The sequence below is a fragment of the Chiroxiphia lanceolata genome, chromosome 2, assembly GCF_009829145.1.
Source record: "Chiroxiphia lanceolata isolate bChiLan1 chromosome 2, bChiLan1.pri, whole genome shotgun sequence".
Lineage (NCBI taxonomy): Eukaryota > Metazoa > Chordata > Aves > Passeriformes > Pipridae > Chiroxiphia > Chiroxiphia lanceolata.
The window spans coordinates 24,456,028-24,478,253 of record NC_045638.1 but is presented as its reverse complement, the minus strand read 5'-3'; the positions used below and the strand labels follow the sequence as shown (position 1 = coordinate 24,478,253).

At 35.2% G+C, this 22,226-nt stretch overlaps 1 protein-coding gene across 4 annotated transcripts in view; it reads right to left on the bottom strand.

Annotated features, from left to right (window-relative positions):
• The window catches only part of MYO16 (myosin XVI), a 363,225-nt gene that overhangs the window by 132,500 nt on the left and 208,499 nt on the right, over nt 1-22,226 (bottom strand). For all 4 annotated transcript variants that reach the window (XM_032679459.1, XM_032679458.1, XM_032679457.1 and 1 more), the window contains exons 16-17: nt 19,730-19,877; nt 1,237-1,348 (exon numbers count right to left, since the gene is read on the bottom strand). In XM_032679459.1, coding sequence (XP_032535350.1) covers nt 1,237-1,348; nt 19,730-19,877 — 260 coding nt within the window. The remainder of the gene's footprint in view (nt 1-1,236; nt 1,349-19,729; nt 19,878-22,226) is intronic.

The window sequence follows — 22,226 nt, the reverse complement described above, 5'->3', positions numbered from 1 at the left end:
TGCTATACCCTGCTCCTTGGGATGATATCTTAGGCAAGATGAAATGGCACACTAGACAGCATACTCCTTGTTTGTAAGTTAGATCATTCAGAACTGATTTGGGAATGACTGTACAAGACTGAACGGCAGAGGGCTGGGATAGCTGTTTATTCTGGTGATTTCAGTAAGCCCTCAGGTTTACTTCATATTCCAGATTCTCGAACACTTTCTCAGTATGCTCTGTGTGTTCCCTCACCTTTAAAACAATTGTTTTTAATAAAAATTAACGTATTTTTGAAGATACCATTAAAAACTGCTAAGGAATTTTTATGTAATTCTTCAAAAAGATAATTTATCATTAAATGTGGCTAGATAGTCAAGGAATAATACATACGGACCTTTCCATGTACCTCAGAAGTAATGGGTAGAAATTTTAGGAATGTGTTTTACATATTCCACTCTAATCTTCAATGCAGGAGATCAGTGTGCAGCACTCCAGAGTTCCACAGATTTCTAGCTCCCTAAATAATTATTCTAACACTGCCTGAATACAGAGGAGATTTAAAAATCGTTTACACTTTTTTAGGTTGCATATTTACACACATTATATGAGTTCTCATATTCATCCCTCCATTTCCTCTAATTTCCATTACACCTCTGTCCTCCAAAACCTCTTCTTGATTAATTTTCCAAATTATCTTCATTTGTTTTATAGGATAAAAGACAAACGTAAGGCCTATCTTCTTGTTGCTTTTGAGGAGTTAAGGCAGCTCTTTCAGGTTACCCAGCTCTAATTTTCTTTGACTAAATATTTATTTACTTCTTTTCAGGTAACTGCTAGCATATGTGTGTTTCACAAAATTAAAAAAGACAGGGAGATAATCAAGAAGAGGAAAAAAATGCCTGTGGATTTTATGAGATGTCTGTCACATGGGATTTGATTGATTTCTTTTTATCTATGCAATTTAATTGTTCAGAGTATTATACCTTTCAGCTGTTTAGTGAATCTTTAAGAATTAAAAAGATTTACATTGTTGGTTCTGTGTCTAATTAAAAGTGACTATAGTAATTTCTCTCGAGTGAGCTAGTACTGTATATTGTTTCAAGCTCTTAAACAACAGGGGGAAAAAAAAAAAAAGCAAATCAAAAAAAGCACTTCTTTTCCCTCCAAAAGGTTATCAGGGAGAGTTCCGTATGGCCTGCTTTTAACTAGTATGATGATTTTAGCCACAAATAACATAAACTCATGTAACTCACCAGGCTATTAAATCCCAGAGCACCTAGAGCTTGTTTTAGTAGGATTAATTTCTCCCTGTTTTGAGGGTTGGCTGTTGACATCGTCTCTTCCCGTACAGTCTGGCTTAGATACCTGCAGAGAGGAAAAACAGCATATATGGCATTTACAAGACTGGTGCATGATCAAACTTTTGAAGTTAAAATCTAGCTTTGCATTTCTAAGGAGAGGTTTATAACAGATTTTACTCAGCCTTTGCAGAGAACAGTACCAGTAACAGAATATTCTGTATTTCTTTCTTAAACTTTTGCTTAAGACTCCCCCCAGCCCCAACTTTAGCCCTATGTGTAAGCCAAAACTTCAGATTGAATTTATACCATTGCCAGTTTTGCCATTCTTGCACTACCAGAGATTCCCCTTCAGAAGGAATATTTGAAGAGAACCTCTGATAACTCTGACTGCTTTAAATTCCCCTCCTGCTGCTAGGGAATAGATCAGCTCTTAACTGACACTACCATCATTCATTCCCTTAGCAGCTGAACGGATGACAGGTATACTCAGCATCTCTGTAACTAAGTAGTAACTAAGTACATGGAGTAGTAACTGTACAGCCCTTAAGTTGTACTGGTTTGCACACTGTGAAGCAAAAGGAAATTCTATGAACCTTCTCAAAAATAATGATTAGAGAGAGAAAGAGAGACACCTAGTGCAGCAGCTAACTCAGGAAAGAGAAACACAGAAGAAACATAAGACATAATAGTACAAAACAGATTAAACAAAAACTACAGTAAAACAGATTACTGAAAAGTGCAGTAATCTAACCTTTACAACACTGTATTTTAACCCTCTTGAAATATGTCTGTGAGCCGTATTTTTTAAAGTATTCAGGTATCTTCATACAGCTGAAATCACTAAGAATGAGGAGTCTGAATATTTGACGGGATCTGACTTTTAGTTACATCATGTAGGGAATGTAAGAAGATGTTTTCTTTTATCATTAGCATTAAATTATCATTAGCATTAAAATACACATTCATCACACAATCTACAATCTTCACAAACATCACTTACATAAACAAAAGAATTCCCCACATCTATATCCAAATAACACCATCACTACACAACAAAGGTGGACAATTTACACACACTCTGCCCCTCATCCCTTCATCACAATTACAACAAAAATTCCCCACAATCATTCTGCTCTCTACCAATGTTTGGTTCATAATCTGTCAGGCAAATATGGGAAACAATACAGGTTTAAATTTTGGCAATGCTCGTTTATAATCCTATTCTAATAGCTCTATAGAGGACACATAATTTCAGAATAAAACTCCTCCTAGTACAGAAGGTCTGGCAATGCTCTAGTAAAGGTGACCTTTTATGTGAATGTGTAGAAAGAATTATTTAGTATTTGCACTTTTCTATCTGATAATGAGGTTTAAGTGGTACACACAAGGAAACACAAAGTGCACTTTTAGTGGACCAATACCAGATTTAGAGTGTTGATTTCCCTTGCAGTGATAATGACATAAGTTACCCCAGCAGTTGGGCAGAAGAAGAATGATGGGGGGGGGAAAATCTGTGCTTGGGTGCATAAGCACTTTTTGCAACCACTGGAGGACCCAGTCAGCAGATACCTCAACTACAAACAAGCCTCACGTCAGTGGATAAAGCTGGTGAATTAACACTGCCATTGAGAACGTGGGTCTGTGAACATCACTGCCAGTGCTCAGCTCTGGTTTCTCGAGGTTACTAAAAGCATCAATTTTGTCAGAATCAGGTAGATACAAATGACAGCATAGCTGTCAAATCAGCTAGAGCAGATGATATAAAGTATAGGCCAGCTTTATGTTTCAGTTTGGTTGGTTGGTTGGGTTTTTTTTCCTGGGTTTTTTTATATTGCCTGTAGGTTCAAAAGGAGCCTAGGATACATCTGATACTGAATCTGGCATAGAATCTATTGGTATAAAGGTTAATCCATCAGAAAATTTTCCACTGTTCTGAACTGTTGCATGAGCTCATATCAGTACATGTTATGCATCATGTGTCAGTGGAATTTTTGAACCATAATTAAGAGATTTACAGAAGCAGCTACTCTGCTGTCAAAATATCCTATTGTTGAATAGTTGGAAGAGTTGGAAACATATGGCTATTTTTGTAAAAAAACCTCCTCCTGGATGGTGTTCTCCCTAAATAACTCTTTGTCTCTCTCTCTGTACTAAGCAAGTAGTCTTTCCCGTCCTGTGAAGAGAATATTCTACACTTCTCCTTTTTAAGCAACCCCATTTAACCAGCATTTTTTAGCACAGTTGAAATGCCAGTGGGTACTGATGTTGCAAAAGGATGTGTGAACACTACCAACACATATGAAAGCAGGATGCAGCACAGCAGAGTGATGCAGAACATTCAGTTCCTGAGAGGAAAGAGCTGAGCTGTGATATGAACAAACACGCGTCAGTTCTTGCCTTCAGCACAACCACTTCTTGCTGATACAGCAGGGGGCAAACTGGGCACCTGCCAAACCAGGTGCCTGTGGCTCTAGCAACCCATCCATAAACTGCAGCATCTGCTGGGACATGCCTGTTGGAAGAGAATCTGACTTTCCCAGTAATACATGTCCTGAAGATTTAATCAGCAGATGTACTGGTGCCCTTGGAAACGGATGCAGTTGGACATTTTCTAAGGTGCACTTCAATTTAGAATCAGTTTCCCCAGTCTAAAAGCAATTAAATTCTTCTAGAATATTTCATGAGAACCACTCATTTTCCAAACTATTTATGCACTAATGAAATAAGCAAAATTGCTTTGAAGATATGCACATTCATTAGATGCTTATACTATGGAGTATATGCATACTAAGGATGGATTAATTGTATAGAGTACTTGGGACTGTTGATGGATATCATACAGCTCTAACAAAAACATCTTCTCAACTTCTAAACTTCACAAACTTCTAAATAGTCTTTTTTTTAAATTTTAGAAAACTAAAATTTCAGAGAAATTAAGAAAAACTGATACAAACAGTTTACAAAATCACCAACAGGAAATTTCCTGACACTTTGATCACCTTCTATGGGCTAGACACCAAAGAAAACCTCTTTCAGAATTTTTTTTTTTTAGACCTTCAAAATACCTAGGGAAATAGTATTATTGGTAAGTCAGGAAATGTTGTTTTAGGAAGAGCTGGGGCACAGAGCCAAACTTCTGAAATTGATGAAGACATCCCATGCAAGCTGTATCAAAATTATTGTCAAGATACATGCTATGGTCACTACCAACATCTCTCCAAGCTAATTCAACTTAGCTTGATTTTGTATCTAGACAATAAATGGTTTGTACATGAAACTATTATTAAGTTTACCAGGATGACTGAAAAATAATCCTTTCTTGCACATAATCACTCAGAGAGGTAAAATTGTTATTCTACTGGCTTTGAGGTAAAAGTGTACACTAAATGATCTCAAGCTTACATTAGTTAGATTTTAGTTCTTATCCTGTATGAAGTGAAAAAAGGGAAGGGCTGAAAGTCACAACGGAAACTTGCTTATTCCAAATATCATCCCAATGCAGAAAACCACAAGTTTAAAAATTTGGGAATGATACAATTATCTTCCTGGTAAGAACTGGGAACAGGAACGCGAACACAAATAAAACTGCCCTGCCATTAGCTTACAAACCAGTTGAGTTTTCTGTTTCTTCTGCGCAGCTGTTGCAATAGATTTTCAAAGAACCGTCTGTCTTCACAGTAGATTCTGTCTTGATACAAAGAGTTGGACCAGATTTCTGGAGGCCCCTTTCAAACCAAGGTCAAAGGAAAATATAATTTTTCTCTGTTTATACTTCTTTAATTGGTGAAAGAAAAAAACCAAATACCCAAATGCATGAGAAGAGCTGAATGTGATAATCTGTTCTCTTTTTGAGATACCTGGTCAACTGGTTCCTCTGAGGAATTACAACATCTATGTTGTGCTTTCTTCTGCTGATTCACTTGTCCACATCTCATTTCTCTGCTACCAGTAGGATAACTCTTAACTAACCCCAAGAGAAACAGTAGGAGTAGGAGTATCAACTCATATTCTAGCACAACTGGCCATAGGATCTAGTACATTTATTTTGCTAAAAGGAATTCAAGATTAGAGGGTAAAGAATTTACATGGAAGAAGCAAAGAATTAATATTTAAGATAAACTAATCACTAAATACAGGACTCTGTATCAATACCTAATTAGGCAATGCAAGCCACTGCATTTCATGTTATGAATCAGAAATTCTGGACTCTGTCTATAAATCCATTTTTTCTTTTATAAAAATGACATAGAGATAAAACTCTTTATATTCATTTACTAATTCAAAATAGCTATTAAAACTGAGATTCTGATACTTCAAATTCATTTATCCAAGCAAGAATGTTTTTGTTTTCACTTAAAGAACAAAAAAATACGTCTTTTTTTTTTTTTAATATCATGCTGTAAGCATGTGGAAACCTCTCATGCAGGTTCTCCAAAACTATTATGTGCTATCCAATTAAAGAAATTTAGAAGAAAGAAATGAAACCAGGCTATTTCAAAACATCATCTTCCTCCTGGATATGATTTTCTGCATACATCGAGTGTGAGAGTGTCTTTCTAATCATGATGATAGACAGGAAACAGGACTGACTTGTCTCTTGCTTTGTACGAATTGCTCAATGTGTCAGCTTCATAGGCAACTGGTATGCGCCCATAACCTAGAGAAGAGCATATCAGTTAGACTGAATATGCCTATTGGAAGTATTCATACACTTCTAATATTGTAAAGGATTTTATTACAGCTTGACATTAAAAAATGTCATTAAAAAGCACACACAAATATCCTCTCAATGCTACTTTCTATAAAACACTGCATCAATTGTTCTATAAACAGACACAGACCATGCCCACCATGACATTATATTTATTGATTTCAGGCCACTGGAACAAGAGAGAAGACTTTTTTTCTTTTTTTTCTTGTGAGGTTTACATGTACTGTGAAGTTGAATAATGATTTATTCCACCACTGTTATCGTCCTAATTCAGCCAAATATTTATGTGTAACTAACTTCAAACCAATGCTTCATCTCACTGATTTCAGTTGAATCTTAGTATAGTAAGAAATGCCAATATGAAGTACAACTGAAAGTTATAGGTTAACACTCTATGTTGAGCTCTGGTTTAGTAAGAAAGAAAGAAAGGCAGATACAGTGTGTGAGACTGAAGGAAATAAGTAGTACTGGAGACCTAGATTTCAAGCTGTTGCAAGCATTGCCTACATAACTTCTAGGCATATGACCTTATCGTACATTTGCTTCTACAACATGCAATGCAGATTCCAAAGACACACAAAGATTCCTGAACTATAACTGTATGAACCAGGTGTAGTATAGAAAACATGGTAAGTGAAGCTATTTAGCTCAGATGAAGCCCCAACACAGCCATGGACTTTTTCCTTGACAGCATCTGAGGTATCTCTGATACACTTCACAATGAGCCTCACAGACTTAACTTTTGCCTCTACCTGTCTTTATATAAAGTCTAAAACAAAAAATTATTATAAAATCTTCGTGAGTTGATTCTTTGTTGCTAGAAAATTCTCAAAAGAGCCAACATCATAGGAGGATGAAGCAGTATTTCATAATCAGGCTCCAGCTGTAACACAATCGATATGTATGTGGTGGGTGTCATTTAATGTGACACTGTATTAAGAAGCATGGATTAACAAGCTAAATCCCTTCCTTCCCCTTATTAGTGCTGCCTAATGGACCATGTACTTGCACAATCATGTGAAAGTGTGTGGCTTTTTCCTTTGCAGTTTGCATCCCTCCTTCCCAGCCAGTTCTGGGTTGTAGTTCTGATTAAGCACAATGGTTATCACTAAAAATCCAACATTACCAGATCAGTTAATTTTTACTTTAAGTTCTGGTGGAAATCAGAGTATCTCAGATGTGTGTTAGTTACAGACAAAGTATGACTATTTAAAAACCACTTTTCTTACAACTAGGTCAGTTTACAGTACTCACATTAAATATTTGTAAGGTCTTCCTGTGAAATACATAAAAGTTTTCTAAAAGGTTAGCTATTCCTGTGACTACTTGCTAAATCCTAAGACACAGTTTAGGTATAGCTAAACATCGGACTTAAGGACTGTTTTGCCAGACTGAAAAGTAATGACTTCATAGCTTTACATATGTTTTCAAAACTGCTGGGAAAAAGGGTATCGAATGTATAAAACCAAAACATTACCTCTGAAAAATAAATTCCACTAATCTCTACTCTATTTACAAACTCACAGAATAAGAAATTATAACAAACATTTTAGCATTCTTAGATATCTCATGTGAATATGAGAGGAAAACGTATTCTGCTTAGTGAGGAAAAGCTGCCTTGTTCTTAGTGCTGTTTGATATGTAAACAGGAACGAGATAAAGACAAAGCAAAACAGTTGACATCAATGAAGTAAATGACATTTAAAGAACATGACAATGAATAGCTTCTGGCTTTTTTTTTCTGAGGGAAAAAGGGCATATATTACTGCCTTTTTTTCCTTTGTCTCCAGTTTTTAAACCAGCACTGAGCTGGAGTTACTGCTAACCATTTAAGTGCACATATTTCTGCTCATAACTAGTGCAATAATGCACCAAACCCAGCATTTAAAAATAGGAATGGCTTTGTTAATGTCAGGAGGCAAGGTATCAGTATATTATTAATTAATTAAACACTGCAGACAGATTTGGTAACAGCCAGAACACAGCTCTTACTTTTATTTCTCTGACAAAATAACAAATTATGTGTTTTGTAAACTGGTTTTAGCACAGAAAGCTTGTATTAACCTGTGTGTTGTTCAGTAAATAGTTTTGCCTTGATATTTTCATAAGATGAAATTTCAAATAATTCTGTAAGACTACATGTACTATGAAGTATATAAGTTTTTCAGACAATGGATACACTCAAATGGAAAGCAAAGAAATACATCTTGGTCTTTATCCTGAAAATGCCAAATACTGTTAGGTTACAATCAGGTATGCTTTTTTTTTTTTTCCTTCTAATTATATTAATATTCGTGCAGAATAGGCTGAGATCACAGATTCAAGCATTCTGTTTCTAAAATTACATAAAAATGTAAATTTAGAATTATTCCATTCAAGAAAAAAATGAATGTACAACAAGAGTGACTCAAAATAGAATTTTTCACACCTCTAATGATATTACAAGAATTAATAAATACAGTATACCTTCTAGTACTGTTTATCTTATTCATGATTCAGTATTTTATAGGACAGAATCACTCAGGAGATCATAATTCTGTGATCTATCACTTTAAAAGCATAATTTTTAAGTTTAATATACATTAAATAAGGGGTATAATGATGAATACTGAGCATTGCTGAAGATGTAAAAAAATAAGCAGCTTGCATGCAAGTGCAAACTGGTCCAATCCATGTCCTGAAATGCTTCAAAAATTCTGTTTGAACTTTGTTCCTAAAACTAAGAGTAATTTTGTATTCCTGTGTTCAGACTTACTTTGGAATTAGTTGCCAGGCAGATGTCATTAAGTTTATGAGCCTCAAAGGCATTTCTCTACCAGTGTTGGCTACTTTCAAATGCTGATTCACTAAATAAGGCTTACTGGGTAAAGAGCCACAATATCTGATCTAAACTTTAAAAAGTGCTTTGGGAATCTGCTTATGACTTTCACCAGTATGCAGTTAAAACATTGATAAAATAATTCAAAATTATTTCATATAACTCCTGATTGTAGTTCACGGAGCTGTTTCAGATCAGCAGCCTTACAAGAAGTCCTCTTCTTCCTGTACATGCAGCCATGACTATGTGTATTCAGGTGTGTTTACTAAACAAGTAATTCTGAACAGTAAGATCCATTTAAGGCACTTTTAACTTGGTCCAAAAAAGTTAAGGTCTCCCCAAGTTACTAGTCACTCTAGTGACTTTTGAAATACTGCAAAGTATACATTGTTTACTTATTAATGAGTTGGTTTTTTTAAGAAGGATTAGTACAATTAACTAATTAATCAATTACAATTATTTGCCTTTCATGGGCTAAGAAAGTCTCACACAATACATGAATATGTGTTGGTGCAGTACCAGCCTTTACTCTAATTTACTTTGTTCTACAAAGCAAGATTATTCTCTTTTCAACTATAGATGACACAAATTTGTACGTATTTATATATGTTATTTATTTAGCAATCAACAATCCACAAGCTATTCCACAAAATAATTTTTTTCCTATTTAATATTATCACTTTCATTTTTACAGTCAAAGACTATGAACTTATTTTACAAGTGGTTAGCACTTTTCTTAGTCTTCATGATCCTCATCTTGGGTGAAAACAGATCACAAAACTAGTGTTAGTGTACCAGCATCAAAATAAACTTTGCATTTCCTAAGTAGGTTTAATACTAAGCTGCAATGACAGCTTGGTAAACTGATTTCTATCCATTTAATGATTTAGTTATCTTAAAATTTTATAAAGGTTAAAGCAGAAATTAGAGAGTGTCAGCATTTTCATAAGCCATAAATTACACTTTTCTGCAATTATGGTTATAAATGCAGTTTGCTTCTCAAATGGTATTTCTACATTGTTTCAGCGCCATTTTTCGTCATTTCATTCAGCCAGAAAATTTGTAGTAAATTTTTTATTTCAGAGGACTTCTTTGATTTGCATAGTTCTTTGTGCAGACTGCATCCGTTCTAACAATTTTTCTCACCTGTATTACTACTATACAAGAAATGTTTAAACTTCCAATCAGATAAGCATAAGACTTATTAGCCTAGTCAGGTCACAGAAAAAAACCCTAGAATCTTAGAATCACTTAGGCTGGAAAATGCCTTTAAGATCATTGAGTCTAAAGTCCCGAACCTCATGCATGTTTCTTCCTTGAAACACTCTGGACCCATTCAGCTCTCCCCAGTGTATCTCCTTGCGTGATCCAGAGCACTGTTTACAGAGCTCTGTTAAAAATACAGCTTTCCCTGGTTAGATAGGCTAATATATGTCTATGTAATATGTACATATATATACATATATTTATATATTAGCACATGATATTATATGTCCTAATATATAATCAATAAGTACCTCAAAAAGACTCTGTACTATTTTACATCTGTTGGCTGCTAATCAAAGGTGACTCAAACCCTTGAAATTATACTCGAAACTGGCTTTGTTTCCTTTTGATATCAACCACTGAGTACAGCAGTTTCATATAATTTATGCTGTACTGTACTATGTTGCAGCAATAACACTTTGTGCCATGATTCCAAGAGATGGGTCATAAACTAATTGGAAACAGATGAGACCTATACATAGAATAAAAAAGTTCCAAAGATCACCTGGGTAATGAGTGATTCAGTGCAAGATGTTCCCACACTGTTCTGTCCTGCATTGTACTGCATAAAATAAATTCAGAAGTCAGACTAGTAGAGTTGCTACTTTTAGGAGCTGTATAAAACTAAGATCCTAACATCCTTTGGCCATTACCACTCAAATAGTATATTCAGAAAATTTTAATTTGTTACTTGTATGCTTTAGACAAAACTCAGTTGGAATAGCTAACTACAAAAAACAGTGTGTAAATCCAGGAATTAAAGGGAATTGTGAATGGCACTAATTTGACACAATCATGTTTAACTTTAGAGTTGAGGTAATTTTGAGTTATGATTAATGAAAGAACTAGAGGATAAAAACTATGCTGTGCTTTGGGGTGACTTTGCCTGATTTACCTAAAGAGAGCTGGCTACAGTAACTCCAGTGCAGTGAAAAACTACAAGGGAGCTCAGGGAAGACAGCAAGTTCAAACAGCGTTGACTGGTATTATCTCCATTAGATCTAATGCTGAGATGAGCTGGGTTCAATGACTGGGGCTTCCACATGTCAATAAAAATTTATTAAATGACCCATTCCTCACTGGAAAGTCATCTACAGTAATTGTATCAGGATGATTTCAAGAGGGACTTTTGAAATATAAATTGCAGAACTGTGTTATCACTCTAGATTTATGCAACATAATAGCTAAGTGGTTTCAGAAGTTGAATTCACTGAATCTCCTGCCACATATGAGATGATTAGCATCCTAGTAAAGTGCAGAGACATATTTTGTACTTAAAGTAAAAGCGAAATTAACTTTTCTACCATTTATGTAAGTGAGTAATCATATCTGCTTTTAAGCTAGGGTTTCTACAGTAATTTCATCCCTTGGAGTTACATCCATTTTCAATCTGACGTGAAATACTAGTGGGCTGCCTAAACACTCAGCACTTAATTTCTTCAACAGAACACCAAATTTAACCTGAATATTATATATACGCATATATCTATATATATATATCTATATATATCGTCCACAGATCTCTGGAGATCCCTTTTTTTTTTCCTAACAAAAGGTTGAACTTGGCTCAGAAACTTTAAGGGGTAAGATACTCATCGACAGAAGTCACAACAAATTGGAAAATCATAAATATAAAAAATTATATTTATTTTTCAATTTGCTTTCTCCATTTAAAGCAATTTATTCCAAACAAGGTTTTATTGTATGTGTAGTTTTCTGTTAAAACTACTGAAGACAGATATCTTCAGTAGACTCTAAAGATCCCAGTGCTCCTAGTTACCAGATTTGTTTCTTTTTTTTTTTTTGATTAAACAGATTTCAGGTTTTTCTTGCCTCCTACTATTTATCTTTCATGCCACAGACAGATCATTCTCCTTTTATTTTCTGCACCTGTTTCCATATCGTATTTACCCCAAAAGAGACAAGAAAGACAAAGCCTCTCTCGAAGAAATAGTAAACGGTATCATGCCAAGTCAAATGAAATAAATGCAAGTTTGTGAAATAAAACTAAACATGCAAAAGTAAAGTGACTAGAGCTAAAAAAAGGCAAAAGTCAGAGTGCTTTTATATGGCCTGATGTAATTTTTTCTGTTCTGAACTGACACTGAGAAAATGTAAAATACCAAATATCAGATATCTGAGTTCCTCTAGGACAATACAAAAATACAAGGAAGAGTGCCTTGGCTCTACCTTAACTATGTACTACTATAAACATACAATTCGTTCCTGAGAAAACATCATTTGTTCATTCATACACAGTTAGTCCTACAGGTTCACCTTTATAGAATTACAGTGGAGAGAAAAACAGTTGTTGAAAAGAGAGGTAATCAAAATAAATTATTTCTTTACCTCTGAGACTCTGTCAGTGGAGGACTGTACATCCTCTGCCACTAGTCAATCAATATGTATGAAGAATAATACAATGAAGAGGGGATTTTTAACATCAAATGAAGAAAAATACCCAGAGGAATATGAGTTTCAGATTTACACTCTCAAACGAAGCAGAATTTCTATAGCATTTATTCTGAAAGCCAGACAAATAACAAGTCCACCTGGGACCTCAGACAAAGACCCTGAGCTAAGTCTAAGATTTATTTTACTACCTTCTCTTTGCTAAATAAAAATTCTTCTTGAACTTCAGGTAAATTAATGATTATTCAACATCACTGGAGATATATTTTCTTAAAAGATCCTTTGGGAATAAAGCAGTAATATCAAAAGCAGCTAAGGTCAAAACTGGAATAAATAAATTAAACATCAAAATCCAAAGCTCAGTTGCTGCTTCTTTCAAGAGAAAAATACCGCTTTGGATATCCTGACATATAATTAGAATGCAACTATGCAGGTGTGTATGTAACTAACCCTGAAGTCAGGATGAACCACTCAAAACAATTGCCCAGCCAGGTCTCAAAACAAATATTGTGAAATAAAACTAATAACATAGAGGTATACCTTACGCATGAAGTGTAGGTATCTGCAAACAGAAAAATAACCACTTATTTGCAAAATAAAGCAGATGACACAAATTAGTATTTCAGTTTTGTTTTGAAAACCTAAGCCATGATCCCGATTATCTCTTCTGTATTTGCACTGCCAACCTCCTAGTAATGTATCTTCTACGACATGCCTATCCACAAATGTCTCACAGAAAGGAGATTTAAGACAGAGGAAATGGAGTCAATTTTCAGAAAAAACACTGTATATTAATATTAACACTGACACTAATGTTAGCTTTTCCTGAATATTAAAGTGCACAGTGATGATCTTAGGGAGGAAGATTTAGTCTACATCGTCCAGTCACCACATTTCCCCCGCTAAAAAACACTGAAAAATTTCTTAGCTACTGTACGCTAATAAATTCCTCAGGGTTCCATCTAATTTTCATTAAAACATGACAGTCTTAACCTAAAATATGAGTGACTAAACAGAAAAGCTAGTTGAACAAAAGTGAAGTACATGAATAAGAAAAATGAGATGAATTAGACCACAGACTAACAAATCAATAGTTTTGATTATGGTTGGGTTTTTTAAAATCAATAGTGGATGAAAAAATTCCCCAAACTTACACTCTGTTCTATTTTTCAGTCTCAGAATGTCTGAAAATATGTATTGCAAAAGGTTACATTAGAATTAAATAAAATTAGTTTTGGTTAATCAATATCACTTTGAAACGTGAAGTTGTATCTTAATACAATATATAATATAGTTTCTGGTGTCCATCCTCAACAAAAGTAAGTGATTTAGTCATCACTATTACTATCTGGCATAAAAACCCACACATCAGTCATTTACTGGTGTTGCCTCTCAACAGTTCCTTCTTTGAAGTGCAAAGATCAACACTGAGGCTTGAAGATCATGGTCCAAGAGATTAATGGAGCCCGAACTTCAAAGAAAGAATAGGACAAGAGAAAAAGAGCTAAGGAAAAAAAAACCCAACTCGTTCCTTTTGGTTCAATTCCTGCTCATAAAAAGAATAAACCAAGTTGAATAAGGTCATGAACGCTGTTTACTCAGAAAACCTGCATGAACAAGGAAGACAAAGGAAAAGTGAAGAAGGTAAGAGTATTAGGATAAAGACTAAAATAACTTTTCAAATTAAAGTTGAAATAAAAGGAAACTGGAGGCTGATGTTATAAGAGGGCGTGGAAAAAGTCTGCTAAAGAGAACTATGGGAAAGCACATTTTGCTGGAATATGTATATGATCTACATGCAGTAAAGACAGTTCAATCTCAAAATAGAAATCAGTTAAAAAGTTCAGACATCAGTAAATACAGAGTAAACAGGAAAAGAATACACAGAAGGCAGTAAAAGTAAACAAAACAAACAAAAAAAGCACAAAAGACAACAGAGAAAATTTAGAAAATTCTTTTCACGTTACAATTATTCCAGATTACATAGATATAAAACTCACTAAAAGCAAGTTTAAACCTGCTCCAAAATCTCATCAAATATATCTGCTTTGTATCTCTCTCCATTACCTTCCTGATGACTAACTGATTTGGTTTAGCTGTCAGACATCACTGGAATGTAAGTAAATGGAATTGCCTCATTACATTCAGAATCTACAGATCTTGTCCTTAAAATAGTACTATTTGTTGCAAATCAGATTTTCACAGTAGTATTGTATGAGGATCGCCAAGAAACAAATGTTCACAGTTAAAGCTTTTAAATAGAAGTAAATTATATAAGGAAGATGTAAACTGATGGAAGTATATAATTTTTATATTATTTGCAGTTGAAACACAACAAAACAAAACAAACCCAAACTATTTTCACTTTTATTTAGGGTTTCACTTATCCATATTCACTTATTGTAGTAAAACAAATTCCAACAAAATTAACTTAGAGATAACTCCCTCCATTTTTAAAATCTGTTTGAAACTGTATCTTCATACTACTCCATTATTTAGAAGGTTTTTCAAGTGTGCTTGAAAAATTTCTGTATCCCTATGGTCCTCTGCTCACTAGGCATGCTAATATACATACCTTGCACTACATGTATCACTGTATATAACTGTTAACTTACTTAAAATGCAAGCTTTTTGAAGAAAAGGAATGTGCTGCACATAAATAAGTCAGGACAAGAAAACTTGCACAGAACGAGAAAAACACAGATTTACTTGTTCAACCAGAACTTGAATGTTCGTTTCCAATTTAAGAGACCTCCTTGGAAGAAGATCTATTTGGAAGAATAACTAGAAGGACTTGACTGTCAGTTGCAGGGATGGTGAGCCTAAACATCTCCTGCCACAGCTTTGCTCTTCTCCTGCACCAGTATCACCCAAAATGGAAAAGTGAAATACAGCAGAGGAACCTCTGAGTCTGATCTTTACCATCCTCCTAAAATTAAATACAATGAATTCCACTTTCCCGATTGCCTGGAGCTTTATTCTGTCAGCAGAGTTTTAAAACAAAGTTAATCCTCAACAGTAAAGTTCATGAAGTCTCAACACTAGTCTTTATTGGGGTGAAACTCAAATTTTGATACAACTAACTTATGCTGAGTTTCATCACACAAAGTCTAATGGCAGTCTGATAAAGTGATGTAACTTGGCACTTCATATAGAAACTTTTATTCCAGCAGGACTATCATTCATGGGAAAATCTGATGTAACCCTTACAGATCGAGTTGCTTCATTCACAACATTTAGATTCAACTAATTTTGTAACGTAAGCCTAACATTTCCTTGGATTTTCCTCCAGTCATCATACACCAATATCAGTATCAGGCAAGTCAAAAAATTATCTATTAGGCTTGAATACAAGGAAACAGCATGGAACATCAGAGGACTGGAACACCTCTAAATTGTCTATTTTTCCAATTATGTGGAGAAAATTAAAAAAAAAAAATAATGGAAAAAATTTTTCCTCTATGAATTTACCTTTCATTGTTAGACTGAGACAGCAAGGTTTGTAGACAAATGGTACAGATACGGAAAATTGCTAGTTTCAAGATTATAATCTCTGTTTCACTTTTAATGAGAAAATAATCAAATGATTGGGAAAACAAAAAAAGCATCCAAAGATAAAAGGAAAGGAAAGAAAAGAGAGAGAGAGGGTATGGAAATGTGCACTGTCTTTCTAGCTTTATATATATAGCAGTCAGAAAACATAGAGACTGCCTCCTGAGTATGCTGAAAAGGGGAAATCTGTGGTAACTGGCTACTCACAGTCTTGAAAACTTACATCTTGAGCTCTTGTATGTAAGGGAAGGAAAGAGTAGGGATCAATACGGATGATACTAGAGTAACCATTATTTTTTACACATTGTATTAGTGCTTGCTAGAAAAGATGATGACTGGAAACACAAAAAAATCAGACATAAGACTCTGTCTACTGGAATCTTTACTATACCATTCACTTTAGCACACTGTAATTTTTAACCCTTTTTTGAGGACCAACCTTATAATTTAGAGAGGGAAATTATTTCCTCACTGATCAAGGTTCAGATCAGCTTAAACTTTGATGAGAAATTCAGTTACTTCACTAAAATTACTACTTTATACATTAAATTAATATAAAGATTTTTATTGACAACTAAGGGAGTACCTGCACTGAAAACTGGTAAAAAAAGATACATCAGTTCTGTGAACTGATCTACAGCTGTTGGTGCAGAAGAGTTTTGCTGTTTTTTAAGGGGTGTGAGAAACATCACAGGCAGAGAGCACACAATGCAGTGCACATCATTGTTCTACGGGCAAAAGGAAAGTTTACACATCTGGGATCAGAAGTTTGACAATGCAAACACAAAAAATGCATGTCCTGACCACAGTCCTGCTTCTGCATGAATGTGTATATTAACACTGTTCCCAGTTTGAAGTTGCTCACTTTTTTTTTTTACAGTACAATCAATTTGGAGAACTAGTAACCTTGTTTAAACTGAAAAAGGTGACATCAAGTTGAACAGCTGTCAAACCCACCATCTTTTCTGAAGCCATTTCCTAGAGTTAAGTGGCCTTAAGCTATAGTTCTAATATACATATACAAATGTAAGGACATGATTTTTAATGACAGTATGTTTGATTATCTTACTTGTATGTATTACACACAGACATAAATATAAGGACATGATTTTTAATAACAATATGTTTGATTACCTTACATGTAAATATTACACAAAGACATTCTTACATTGCTATATATACCACAGCTCTGAAATAGAAATGTTAATATGAAACAGGTATTTCCACTTATCTTCAGTAAGATTTTTCCCACATATTTTCTTTCCTGTCATTCTGATCTCTTCTTTCCAGTCCTTTCTTCACCAGAGTAAAGACCATTTACAAACAAATCTATCACCCTTGTCACTTCTTGTATTGCTCTCTGTTTCACATTGATTGCAAGATTCATCACTAAGGCAGCACCTACAGTAACTACGAGGCTACATAAGCTAGTACATACTATTATTGTGAGACTAAACTTCACATGTCAGAAAAAATGCTTACAATCATGGACTGTACTGAGGAAAAAAAAAACAGAGCAAATCAAGAGCAAATTGAGAATACAACTTCAAATTTCCAATCTCTTTGTATTACATATCATCATCAAGATAAAAATGTTCTGCAGTTCTTCTGAAACACAATAAGTTACTAGAAATTTTGGAATTTTTCAATCAACGATCTACTGTTAAAAATCAGCTTTTGAATGTAATGAACACATAAGAGTAGTTGTCAATCAAAAAGCCTCGACTTGCCCTTTCAGGACTCTCCATTTCTGACACACTTTCCCTGCTCAGTCTTGAAAAACGATCTTACCTTTCAGCAACTGCTTCTTTTGTTATCCATTATTATCCACATGCAGATATGGCAGGAGGTGTATTGCTTCAGATCCTTCTCTATGTAGATTAAATGGCTTACTACTTTAAGATCCTAGTTGTATATAGGTTCAATAGAAAGCGTCCAACAATTTGTCTTCATGCGATGCCTTAGCAATTAAAATGCTTGCAAGAACATTCATTTAAGTTTCTGAACTCAAGCTCCCTCTCAGGACAAAACCAAACACCTAGAATTACAACCTAAGAACTTCTCTTGCACATTGGGGTGAAACTCCAATGGGAGTTTCCCCTTTAAGAAACTTACATTAACTCTGAATCCAGGATTATATGCTTCTCTAGAACATGAGCTACTTCTCACTTTTTACAGCATCACGTCTAACAATAACCAGTATTGACAACACTTTTTATCGAAAATGAGAATAAACAAACTATGCTATATCTCATTTATTTTATTACAATGGCTTAAAAAAACTATATAAAAATAGAGGTTCTTTTTGATCTTAATAGCCATTATTTACTAAGACTGTTGATTCTTCTACATTAAGGTGCAATATTAAACAATGCAAAGAGGAACAGAAAAATTATCAAAAAAACAGCTGGGCAGGAACAAGTTGTAGTTTCAAAAGGCCTGTTATCGAGTTAATTTTATTACTAGAGTCAAGATTACACTTGCTTAAATAAAACATGACAAATTCATTTATGGATGTTACCAAAATGATATGATCTCATCAAAATTTGACTAAGCCAGAAATTATGAACTTATAAAATATGAGGCCAGATCTGCCTTCCTGATTCATGAATGAGTTTGATACAGTAGAACTTCACCCCTAATTTAACTTTATTAACTAAGAAAGATCTATCTCACTGAAGTACTACACTCAGAAGTTTAAGGAAAGAAATATTTGGCCCACTCTCTCAATAATGCAAGATACAATCTACTCTACGTAACCAAAGCAAAGTTTTATTGATAAAAGCAGGTTTATGCAAATATTCAGCTATAAATTATTTCTAGAGCTTTGGTACTGCAATGTTCAGACATATATTTAGAAATCCTATTTTGTTCTTTTTGGATGATTATCAGGTATCTTATCAGATAAAGCTTTGTTCAGGTGAATCTAATTATTCAGATTTCTGTTAAGTTATTTCCTGTTTGAGCTTCTTGCAAAGTGACTTCAAACTGTTCCATTTTCTGAACAAACTCAGTGCTTCCAAACAGCTTATGCCAGAAGAGGAATAAATTAATGATCAGGAACTTAGAATACTTTTGCTCTTCAAAGGATTTAATATATAGAATTTAACTCTTCTCCTCCCTGCTTTGAAGTGGGTCATTTTTAGTAGAGCAATTTAGCCTCAGGTTTCTTCAGAGCTAGTGCATTACGCTATTCTGTACAATACAGAAGTGCTAACTGCTTAAAACATTACCAAACAATGGTAGTTGGAAGACTTCCGTTTAAGAAAAAATCATAATCAAGTAAGCTTTTTTCTGCAAAAATTAATGTTATGTCTTTCTATTTATAGGTCCCAAGTCTAGAACTGCTATTTTATTCAAGTTACTAGCCAAAGTGGAAGATGAAAAAGTTGAGAAAAAAATCCACAGGAAAAAGGCTTAGATGTGAAAAACTCAAAACACTCATTTTACATAATTTTAATTAATACTGGTCTTTTTACAGTTACTCACTATACTCATTATAAACTTTGCCCATTTAAGAGAAGATCATTAATACTATATAGGTTTCTCTCATTTCAGTGATACTTCTTAGGAAAGACTGAAAAGGAAAAGGCAAATTATCTAAGTGAGGAATATCTTTTTCATTCTAAAATAACCTGAATTAATAAACTTCGACATACTCCCAAAATTTCCAGTTGTTTTCCTACCTGTGTGCAGACAAATTACTGAGGTACAGGGTGTATTTTTCTTCAGAAGACAGACCATCCATCATCAAGTAAAAAACGTGAAAATTACTCTGGTTGAGAGGCTGGATAATGACACGAGACTTCTCCAACATGTATGTATAAATCCTAGCTGATTGAGAAACAAACATGTAAATTAATCATTATACTGAGTGGTCTAAACTTACATATTTTTAAAGCATTCACCATTGCAACAGTTCAGAATAAACAACGTTTCTTATGGTCTGAGGGGAACATATAAAATTTAATAGTACCATTCATACTCCCATGGTTCTCTATATAAATCACATATAAAGCCCTGCTTCCATTAAAATTGGTGGAAAAAAAATTATCTTACTTACTGTCTTAAAACTACTTAGTTTTAAAGATAATGATGTTGATTTTTACTCTTTTTTAATTTATATATTTGATGAACCAGTTGCTGTATTTGAGAGACAAGCTATTAGTCATCTCCTTCCCTCAACGCTGCCTCCGTACAATCCTTAACATCCGCTGGTCAGATTATGTGACCAATACATCTGTACTAGAGCAAGCAGCTGTCACTAGTATTGAGGCCATGCTACTGAGAACGCAGCTGCGATGGGCAGGACACGTCTCAAGGATGAAGGACCACCACCTCCCTAAGATCCTGCTCTATGGTGAACTTGCCACTGGCTGTCGCATGAGAGGAGCCCCGAAGAAAAGATACAAGGACTCCCTGAAACAATGTCTCAGCCTTGGCCATATTGATCACCATAACTGGTCTACTCTGGCCTCAAATCAGGAGGCCTGGAGACACACCACCTATAACGCAGCTGTCTCCTTTGAGAACACACGCAGGATCACTCTCGAGGAAAAAAGGCAACGCAGAAAGAACCGTATCTTGCAAAATACACCATCTAAGGAGTCTTTCTGCTGCGCCTTTTGCAATCGGATATGTCTGTCACGTACTGGCCTCATAAGCCATCAGCGTGCCTGCAGCAAATGTGGATAGTGCCTTCCCAAATCTTCGTTCGCGAAGCCTAGCCATGAATATTAGTCATCTCACCAAAGTGTAGCCATGTGAGCATTGGCATCTATTCTAAGCTCCTTCTTAACAGAAAGATGCAAGAGATTCAAGACCTCTTGAAAAAACCACCCTTGGAAGCATTTCTTCTTTCTCTGCTGGTGATTAAGAACACACAGATTAATAGTTCAGATGAACCACCTAACTTCTAGATGGCTACAAAGAGACAAATTCCTCCGCGGAACTGGCTATCAGCAAGCTCACTAACCTGAGTCTGGGGAAACATGGGTATCTAGGAATGGGTGTGATGAGCTGGCTAAAGGAGAAGCCATGTGGATCAGCACAATCTGGGAAGAAGGTGAAGGAGGATGAATCTGAATGAGACTTGCCTACAGAAATGCAGTTTACAGGCTTATACATAACCTCAGGCCCACTAAGGTTCTAAAAGAGGCAAATCACAGAAGCTAATGAAATATTGGACCCTCAGATCCATTTACCTGTTCACAAGTTTACAGGCATTTTATAGATATACATGAAGAGACAGACACTATTTTGGGCAGTCTGCTCTTCAGTCCTCCACCGGGGGTGCATCACCACACAGTTCCAGATGCAAGAGACTAAGAGAACAAGGGAACATCGAACTGCAGCTGGAGGTCATGGCCTTCCCTGTCAGTGGGAACCTGATTCCAGCTCCCACTTACCCTGTCGTTTGCATACTTTATCTCACCATTACTTAAATACCAGCTGTGGTGCAAAGACCAGAAGTGTGTCCCTTCACACAAAATTGAGCACCTCCACCACTTGAACGCAGTCCAATGTGCTGCAGCTTTAGGCTTTTCAATCTCTGCAGTATGGTGGAGCTTTCACAGAGTCTTAGCGAGCATCCTTACCCAGGAAAGGACTGTTGAGTTTAGAGCATAAGGTGCACTTCTCAGCAATGGAGGAACTATATTTTTGAAACACTGTAAGCAGAGAAGAGTATTAAAGCATAGCTTCCCCTAGTGTGGGTTTCAACCAACCCACCTAGGACTCCTTCCTTTAAGAACTGGAAGTAGTTCTTGAACACATAGTTACAGAAAATACTGGTGCATGCATCCTGTAGCACAGAAGGATATTCTTAAATGCATACCATTTTTGTGCCACTCATGTTTTTTTAGAATTTTTCTTGTTTGGTTTTTTTTTTACATTTTTGAAGCAAGCTGGGATTAAGCGCAGAATAGCACTGATTTATTCGGTACAGTCAAAACTTTTGCACTTCTAAACATATGCAGAAGCACAACTTAAGATGCCTAAGAGACCTGAATTTTGAAGGCTGCGTGGGCGTTTAAAGACTTTGAAAGATGGGGTTAGTTGTGGTTGAAGCATTATTTTCAGAATCAGTTCTTGACTCACAGGTACTGCCCAATGCAACACTGAGCAAAGTTATGCAGGTTGGTGTATGAGAGTGTGTACCAGAGGCACGGTAGTTGCTTTAGC